Genomic DNA, 8,708 nt, shown 5'->3' on the forward strand with positions numbered 1-8,708 from the left:
AAAAGGAAAACTAGATAAAATTGGAAATCAAAATTACGACAGTTAAACGTTTGACCATTTTTTGGTAATTGAATTATATGAAATATTTACTGTGTTTTACCTCAAAACACGCTGTAGCTCAGTGTAGGGTACCACTCTAAAGGATCAGCTGTCCCACTAAACCTGGAAATGTCCTAGTTGTGCCAGGTCGTTTTTCAGGTTGTACTGCTGAAAGAAGAATATGTGGATGAACCGTGTCCCACAGCACCTCCAGAGTTTACTGGACGGTCACTCTAGTTGTAGTGGATCGCCCTCTGCTGGACGTCATGTCCCGGTTTCCTGAAAATGTCTCAGGCTAGAGGAATGGTGAAATTGTGTTAACCTAGTCCCACACCTGAACCTCACTTTGTAAATTTATGGATAGAGCTGAGTTTACTCTAACTCTCAGCTACAGGGTGTGATGGTTAAACCCATTTATGAAAGCAAACATGGAATGACTTCAGAATCTGCAGTGGAGCACAAGATATCTTGGCTTTTAGGCCCTGGTAGAAGCCAAACTCTTTACACTTGATCCTCCGTAATGGGGTGAGGGGGGCACACTTAAATACATGACAGGTTATTCCATTAGAGGCAGAAACAACGTATGGGGTTTTTTCCTAATTTAAAAAAAAAAAAAAAAAAAAAAGGCAGCTCAGCATTTCAAGGCATGTGCACCATCACCAGTCGCATTCAAATACTATGACCTGGGGACAGGACAATCCAAGAGGTACAATGCAACAATCTAGTTGGTGCAGCCTTTGTTGCCATCATCCTATTTACCAGCCTTGCATTTGAAGTACCAACTTTGTTCCCTGCCAATATACTGTTCTATCATCTGTCAGGCAGGAGAAGCCAACAGTATCCATCCCTGAACCCACCTACAGCCAAGGTTAAGACAGTAAAGACCATGTACAAAACCAGACTTGATTAAAGCCAGTTTTATTGGTATCAGGTTACAGTCACCAAGCAGCAGAAAAGACATCAATATGGAGACCTGGAAGACAGACAGACATGAGTAAGTCAAGAGACAGCAGCTGCAGCAGATATTGAGTGAACTGTTTCTTACCAGGAAGGTCTTCAGAACCCTCCCTTAGCTGGAGCTTTAGCAGAGCTGCTTTGCTTTGAGATTTTGCTGACATCTCTGGATACTGGCATGGCAGGGGGAGCAAGCTCTCCTGGGATGTAGCGGGTTTGAGCAAACACTGATCTACCTCGCTGGTAGCTTGAGCGAGAGCTGAAGGAGTAGACTGGCTCCAGGTCAGACACGTCACTGAAGACTGGCTCAGGGTTTTCAGCACCAGCAGATCCAGAGCTGCTGGCTTCATCTTGAGGGCTCACCATGTATCCATAGGAGCTGCTCCCTGCATATCCACCATAACCACCACTTGGAGCACTGCCATCATATACACTAGCATAGCCACCATAGCCTCCAATGTAACTGCCACTGGGAGCGCTGCTGTCATACCCACCAGTGAGAGAGGCTGCATAAGCTCCATATTCACTGACCTCAGGGCTGTTATAGGCCTCATTCCTGAAACCAGCGTAGCCACTGTTTAACCCACTGCCCCCGGCCATGTTGGTGCCGCTGCCGTGACTGGCAGGCCCAGTGCTGGAAGTGGCAGGAGAACTAATTTCAGGGATTTTGTCAGAGCTTGGGTTGGGTAGACCTGGTTTAAAGGAGCTGCTGCCCATGTCAGAAGTCACCCTTCTCCAGGTTCCTGGGTGGTAAGGGAGTGGCACCTCTACAGGCTCTGAGGCTGCTGAAGGAGCAGTTTGCGATCCATAATCTGGAACAACTTTAACAATGTGAATTATTTAATAGCAACACCAACAGTCTTGAATAGGGAATAATCGTACCTTTCAGTACAGGAGTACAGGTGATGCTTCCAATCAGCAGACATGAAATCCAGAACATCCTGCAGACACATTTGCTTTAAGATTACATTTTTAGAAGACTACTAGTTTTAAGAAAAGTGAGTCATCTACTTACATCATTTTGGTTACAAAGGTGGATAAACTCAAGAAGTCAGCCCTGCAATTCCTCCCCAATAAACTACAGAGGCAAAGCACAGAAACCAGAGGTGCTGTTAACAAGTATGCAACCTGAACATGAGTTAAAAGCCCATGACCTCAAACATAAACTATGTCTTACCTGCTACTGGATCAACAGTCCTTCACAAGCACAATGTCTTCATGGGCTCAAGAGGTTCTTTTAAAGGACTCTCACAGCTGTGTTAATTGATGGCTAAGTGGGCACAGCTGACAGCAATGACGCCTGAGGTGTGTTCAAGGAAAAAGGTTTTGCAATGTTTTTATTTCTGGTTAAACAGACACTTCTCCCCCCACAGTAACTAAATATGTCTGCTCCTGTTAAATATCTTGGGGATGTCATCATTGATACAGTTACAATAATTACTACATTAACACTGAACAGATGTGTGTAGTAGTCAATTGTAATAAACTGAACTATTCACACTCATCATGAAGTGTATTATCTTTGTCAATAGAATCTAAAATTTTATTTGCTGCTGTCTGCTCTCGACCCTGATAAACAAGTCAACTCCTCACAGCTTTGAAGCAGCTCTGAAACTGCTGGAAACCACAGTAATATCAGTCCAGATCACTTCACTGTGTTTATTTTTGCTTGAGCGCCACAACACACTGATGCCAAAAGAACAGTCACCAGTGACAGACTGATGACAGACTGGGCAGAGTGACTACACATACAGCAGGTGTTGAACTGGGCCGTACTCACACAATCGTATAGTCGTGACTCAACACTGTCATGTAGATATCAAATATGATGAAACATAATGACTCTGACTCTTTGTGCTTTACATTTTTCTCACTCACTTTGATGCAGTTCACACATCACATCCTCACAGCTCGTAATGCAGTTCTCAAAACAGTTAATGCATTTCTCACAACACTAAATCACCTGTGCAAAAGCCACTAAAACAATCAAAACCGTGTTAGTATGTGTCGAAACATGCAGACAGTCATAACATCAACATTGTCACCACCAAATAAAACCCCCTCACCAGTGCTTTAAGACTGAGACACCAAATGTTTTGAAGTGTTTTAAAAACCTTTAGAAAAAGAGAAGGCTACTGCAGAAAAATGTGATGTACAGTAAAAAAAACAAAAAAAAAAAACAAGTCCAGACAGAGCAATGAAATGTGAATGATGTCCTGTAATTATAAGAGAGGCTAGACTGAGAGTCCAGCCCTGCATGAGTGGGTTTACAGTGTCATCCTTCAGAAATGAGAACAGGTGTGCTCCTGTTTAATGACTATTTCTGTCATGTCCCGTCCTGCACCTTAAGGTCATCTTTTCTGCTTTTTGTTGGTTATGTGTCACTTCCTGTTTTATTTTAGTATGTCTCAGCTTTCCCTCTCATTTTAATTTTAGATTTACACCCCCTGCCATAGTGTTTTCCCCACTCCTGTGATTGTCGACCCCACCCCCAATGTGTTGCACCTGTGTCTAACTGTCTTCCCCCTCCTAATGTATTCAGTCTGTGTGCTTCCTGTCTTCTGTGCCAGTTTGTCTTTGTTTGCTGTCTTAAGCGTTCCATCAGTTTTCTTGTGTTTGCCTCAGTGTTTTTGTTTGGGACCAGTTTCTCCCTGACTGTGCGATTGCCTGGCCCTCTGTTCTGACTGACTCCTGTGTACTGAACCTGTCTTCTGTAATAAGGACCCTGCCTTTTTACCGTCACCTGAGAGTCTTGCATTTTGAGTCCATACTCTGTGGTTCTGATAATGTCAACATTACTGTAAAATACATATTACTGCACTGTATTACATAAACATTTGTAGGTCTTACTGTAGCCACCCATTTACTGAACTCTATTGTAGGAATGGATGGTTATCATACAGTCCTACAATTAAACCACCTGCAAAAAACATTTGTGCACTGTACTGCACACACCCACACTGTTTTTACTGTCATCTACAGAGTGGAAAGGAAAAGATATCATGGAGGATGAGTTGAGAGGAGAGGTGGCTTCTGTAGATTGTTTTTACATGTGTATGTTTTTTTTTTTTTTTTTTTTTTTACAAATTCCCATATGGTACACACAACATTCTTCTAAATTTACAACAGTAACAGTTTGGAAAAAAAAATATATTCTGTTTCAACAATGAATTGGTGTTTAGATTGTACATGTCAACCCCTCTCTGCAGATTACCGTACTGTACTGTCACTTTAGAACAACGTATGGGAATGTATATACAAGCCTATGGAAGACAGACGGTTTAAATTCAGGACAACAGTGTGTACATGGTTGTTAGGGACCAAGCAGTGAAGCAACAAGAACATAGGAAGTGTTGTTGAAAAACAGGGGTTTCATTTACCCAAATGTTACGAGAGTATAATAATTAGGCCTTTAAAAGAGGTCAACAAAACATAACCATACTCAAGATTACGACTAAACAAGGTGTCAACTGAACAAACTGACCCAACACAATGAGACATGAGGGGACATATATAGTGGCTTGGCCAAACCAAATAACACACACATGGGGGAAATCAGCTGACTCTCAGATTTCAGTCATCAGCCCTCAGCCACGCCTTTTACTCTACCAGGAAGGGACGTCCCAGCAACCACGGTGGCTCAACACAAAGAAACAAATGATTAATATAACAGAAAATTGCCTATTTAACCCTACAGTGTTAATATGTGTGCACTTCATATAAAACAATGTAAGGTTAAAGCAAATAAACAGATTCTAAAGCAAACAAACTGTTGACATTAAATGTTTAATTGTGGTTGACTACAAATGGAAAGAACCAGTGTTGATAATTAATGAGGTAAATTAGAGGGATTGAAATGATATTACTGTGTGTGGTTTTGACCCTGTGCAGCTGCGGCTCTGGCTGTGTTACACACAGACATTTTACAATCATGAAAAAAAGGTGTTTGTCATTTGATGCAAACACTTGATTTAGAGATGTGTTTGATATTGTCAATGAAGTGTTTCATTTTGCAGCAGATGTTTGGCACTATGCATTTGTATGTGCAGTTTTTGGATTTGTATGTGCAGTTTTGAAAAAATGAGACCTACTTTAGAGAAATGCATCTGTAAATTCACATGATGTAACTGCTGTAACTGAGGAAGACAAAATTATAAAAATGGAGCTGTTCGGTGAAAAATAGACAAAGACGAATATGCAATCAAACTTAGAATGTAGCACAAAATATGGTACAGTAAATTCACACCACACAGTCTATATACACGTGTGTGTGTGTGTGTGTGAGACTGGCCTTGCTCATTCATACAAAACTGAGGACAGTAATGTGATTTGACTGAAAAGCTTGATGCGATGCAGGACAGTATCAAGGTGAGAGAGAGGTCTGTTTGATGAAGGTAAAAACGGTTTTCATGAGTTGTAACAGTCAGATGAGAAATGCATCAACACAATGAGAAAATGTCTTTAGTAGTGAAGTACGTGTTGACACAAGGGAAGTTTGTACAAACACAATGAGAAATTCTAATGTGTGTGTTGAAATGATGAACTGTTCAGAGACCTGCATTAATGTTGTAACGATGACTTTTCTGATATGTTAATTGCATCAAAGCAACTGAGAAAAACTTATACTGTATTTAAACCAGGGTGGTTCATGTGGTGTCTGAGGGGGAAAGAAACAAAAGTAATGTGAACATAACTAAAAGCAGCAGGAACCATATGAAGTTAATTACTAAGAACAGCCTTCCTCTGTAGTTCTGACCACACACTGAGCAGAGGCTATGAACATGAGTGATTTGGAGAGAATAATAAAATACAGTAACCTTTAAAGCTTACTGTTTTATTTAACATATGCTGGATAAACAGTGAAACAAATACTAATTTAGCCTCCACTGACACTTCCACCTTGGATGAAGTAGTAGCACATCAAAAACACATTTTAAATATGAACTTTATAGTTGTACTTATGACCCTGAACACCATCCAGGCTCATAGGTTGATGGCTGGGGTGAGGACAGAAGCAGTTTTTACTTCTCTTTTACTACCCTTCTGCCTGCATCAGCAGCAATCAAGATTCAGACCAGACTATGTCTTAATCTGTCCAGTTTTGAGACTGCGTCCACTGCAGCCTTAGGTTTGGTTTTGGTGACAGGAACAGAACCTGATGTAGTCTGTTGTACATCTGCCTCAAACAGATGAAATCATTCATGTTAATCTGGGGGGGGGGGGGGGGGGGGTCATCAGCCCCAGCTCACCTGCATCTGGTTCAAAATGCAGTGACACTACAGTTGTGTCTGAAATCACTCATCCCTACTCACTATCCAGGAAGTAGTATGTAGTGAAATTGAACACTGACACTACATGGGTAGTTTTCCTCTCCATTGTTTTAGTCATTCACAAGTGTAATAGGTATGTTTGGTTAGTGACCACCGGTTGTATGCTACTTTAAGATGCATTGTGGGATACCATGATGCCACTAAATAGGGTATAAATTAGTCACGCTACAGACAGCACTACAAAATGGCAAACTCACTATATAGGGAGTAGTGAGTGATTTGACAGACTACATCTCACTTGTGCTGGCCTCTCCATTAGCTGCCAGTGAATGACAGATTTGAGCTGTGTTCCTAAGAAGCACTGCATGGACTGGAAAAGCCCCCATTGTTCCAACTTTTGAGGCAGTTAACAGGTTGCACATATTTCACCTTCCCCCTGGTTTCTGCAATAAGACTGATGTTACAGAACGCAGTCCAATGACAATAGGTCCAGTAATGTTACAGCCATGTGCCATGTTGATGACCTGGTATCATCGTCATTAGGCATTTGAAAACCATGCAGTCATACTGGGAGAACAGCCAAGTTTAAGACAGTAAAGACCATGTACAAAGCCAGACTCGATTAAAGCCAGTTTATTGGTATCAGGTTACAGTCACCAAGCAGCAGCAACATGGAGACCTGGAAGGCAAAGACATGAGTAAATCACAAGCCAGCTGATGCTACAAATTCAGCAGCTACTGGGTGAACTGTTTCTTACCAGGAAGGTCTTCAGAACCCTCCCTTAGCTGGAGCTTTAGCAGAGCTGCTTTGCTTTGAGATTTTGCTGACATCTCTGGATACTGGCATGGCAGGGGGAGCAAGCTCTCCTGGGATGTAGCGGGTTTGAGCAAACACTGATCTACCTCGCTGGTAGCTTGAGCGAGAGCTGAAGGAGTAGACTGGCTCCAGGTCAGACACGTCACTGAAGACTGGCTCAGGGTTTTCAGCACCAGCAGATCCAGAGCTGCTGGCTTCATCTTGAGGGCTCACCATGTATCCATAGGAGCTGCTCCCTGCATATCCACCATAACCACCACTTGGAGCACTGCCATCATATACACTAGCATAGCCACCATAGCCTCCAATGTAACTGCCACTGGGAGCGCTGCTGTCATACCCACCAGTGAGAGAGGCTGCATAAGCTCCATATTCACTGACCTCAGGGCTGTTATAGGCCTCATTCCTGAAACCAGCGTAGCCACTGTTTAACCCACTGCCCCCAGCCATGTTGGTGCCGCTGCCGTGACTGGCAGGCCCAGTGCTGGAAGTGGCAGGAGAACTAATTTCAGGGATTTTGTCAGAGCTTGGGTTGGGTAGACCTGGTTTAAAGGAGCTGCTGCCCATGTCAGAAGTCACCCTTCTCCAGGTTCCTGGGTGGTAAGGGAGTGGCACCTCCACAGGCTCTGAGGCTGCTGAAGGAGCAGTTTGCGATCCATAATCTGGAACAACTTTAACAATGTGAATTATTTAATAGCAACACCAACAGTCTTGAATAGGGAATAATCGTACCTTTCAGTACAGGAGTACAGGTGATGCTTCCAATCAGCAGACATAAAATCCAGAACATCCTGCAGACACATTTGCTTTAAGATTACATTTTTAGAAGACTACTAGTTTTAAGAAAAGTGAGTCATCTACTTACATCATTTTGGTTACAAAGGTGGATAAACTCAAGAAGTCAGCCCTGCAATTCCTCCCCAATAAACTACAGAGGCAAAGCACAGAAACCAGAGGTGCTGTTAACAAGTATGCAACCTGAACATGAGTTAAAAGCCCATGACCTCAAACATAAACTATGTCTTACCTGCTACTGGATCAACAGTCCTTCACAAGCACAATGTCTTCATGGGCTCAAGAGGTTCTTTTAAAGGACTCTCACAGCTGTGTTAATTGATGGCTAAGTGGGCACAGCTGACAGCAATGACGCCTGAGGTGTGTTCAAGGAAAAAGGTTTTGCAATGTTTTGGGGGTTTTTTTCTGGTCAGACAGACACTTTTCCCACAACAGAAACTAAAATATATCAGCTCCTGTTTGGTAATATATCTTGATGATGTCGTCAATGACACATTGACACATTTACAATAATTACTACATTGACATTAAACAGGCAAGTGTGTAAATTATTTGTGTAGTCTGGGTTGCTCATACAAAGACTCTAACTTTTTTTTTTTTTTCAGAAGTGCAGCATTGACCTACTTATACAGGATGCAGCAATCACTGACTCATGTTTGTAAGTCATAATTTCTCTAAGTTTCTGCCTTCGGAAAAAAAAACTGATCCAGTGACTTTTGCACTTTCAGAAGATTTTCTATGAATTAGATCGTTTGCCATCCTGCAGCTATGTTGATCGTGGTGGTAAAATTATTGATCTTAAAACAACCCTGGTCCATCCCACAGGAGCCCAC

General features: G+C 42.1%; 2 protein-coding genes across 6 annotated transcripts; both read right to left on the minus strand.

Annotated features, from left to right (window-relative positions):
* Positions 1 to 940: 940 nt before the first annotated feature.
* LOC139628627 (uncharacterized) lies at positions 941 to 2,259 on the minus strand. 3 transcript variants are annotated; one of them, XM_071490496.1, is made up of 5 exons: positions 2,171 to 2,259; positions 2,009 to 2,071; positions 1,876 to 1,934; positions 1,085 to 1,778; positions 941 to 1,012 (listed from the first exon to the last, which is right to left on the minus strand). In XM_071490496.1, the coding sequence occupies exons 2-4, from the start codon at positions 2,011 to 2,013 to the stop codon at positions 1,096 to 1,098; spliced, it is 747 nt and encodes a 248-aa protein (XP_071346597.1). In that variant the 5' UTR covers positions 2,014 to 2,071; positions 2,171 to 2,259; the 3' UTR covers positions 941 to 1,012; positions 1,085 to 1,095. The 3 variants fall into 3 exon arrangements, with proteins under 3 accessions (XP_071346597.1, XP_071346587.1, XP_071346580.1); XM_071490486.1 differs by having other exon boundaries at positions 1,085 to 1,805; positions 2,171 to 2,258; XM_071490479.1 differs by having other exon boundaries at positions 1,085 to 1,814; positions 2,171 to 2,258.
* A 4,747-nt stretch (positions 2,260 to 7,006) lies between these two features.
* LOC139628648 (uncharacterized) lies at positions 7,007 to 8,181 on the minus strand. Of its 3 annotated transcripts, none has more exons than XM_071490560.1 (4): positions 8,108 to 8,181; positions 7,946 to 8,008; positions 7,813 to 7,871; positions 7,007 to 7,715 (listed from the first exon to the last, which is right to left on the minus strand). In XM_071490560.1, exons 2-4 carry the CDS (start codon positions 7,948 to 7,950, stop codon positions 7,033 to 7,035), a joined length of 747 nt encoding a protein of 248 aa, XP_071346661.1. In that variant the 5' UTR covers positions 7,951 to 8,008; positions 8,108 to 8,181; the 3' UTR covers positions 7,007 to 7,032. The 3 variants fall into 3 exon arrangements, with proteins under 3 accessions (XP_071346661.1, XP_071346652.1, XP_071346643.1); XM_071490551.1 differs by having other exon boundaries at positions 7,010 to 7,742; positions 8,108 to 8,180; XM_071490542.1 differs by having other exon boundaries at positions 7,011 to 7,751; positions 8,108 to 8,180.
* Between the last annotated feature and the right edge of the window lie 527 nt (positions 8,182 to 8,708).

This window comes from Trachinotus anak, unplaced genomic scaffold (assembly GCF_046630095.1).
Source record: "Trachinotus anak isolate AG129_WGS33_773 ecotype Australia unplaced genomic scaffold, CSIRO_AGI_Tana_v1 ptg000002l, whole genome shotgun sequence".
Lineage (NCBI taxonomy): Eukaryota > Metazoa > Chordata > Actinopteri > Carangiformes > Carangidae > Trachinotus > Trachinotus anak.

Coding starts and splice junctions, on each gene's coding strand:
- LOC139628627 (XM_071490479.1), bottom strand. Junction 1,815..1,875: donor CTGTACTCCTGTACTGAAAG/GTACGATTATTC, acceptor ACATTGTTAAAG/TTGTTCCAGATTATGGATCG.
- LOC139628648 (XM_071490542.1), bottom strand. Junction 7,752..7,812: donor CTGTACTCCTGTACTGAAAG/GTACGATTATTC, acceptor ACATTGTTAAAG/TTGTTCCAGATTATGGATCG.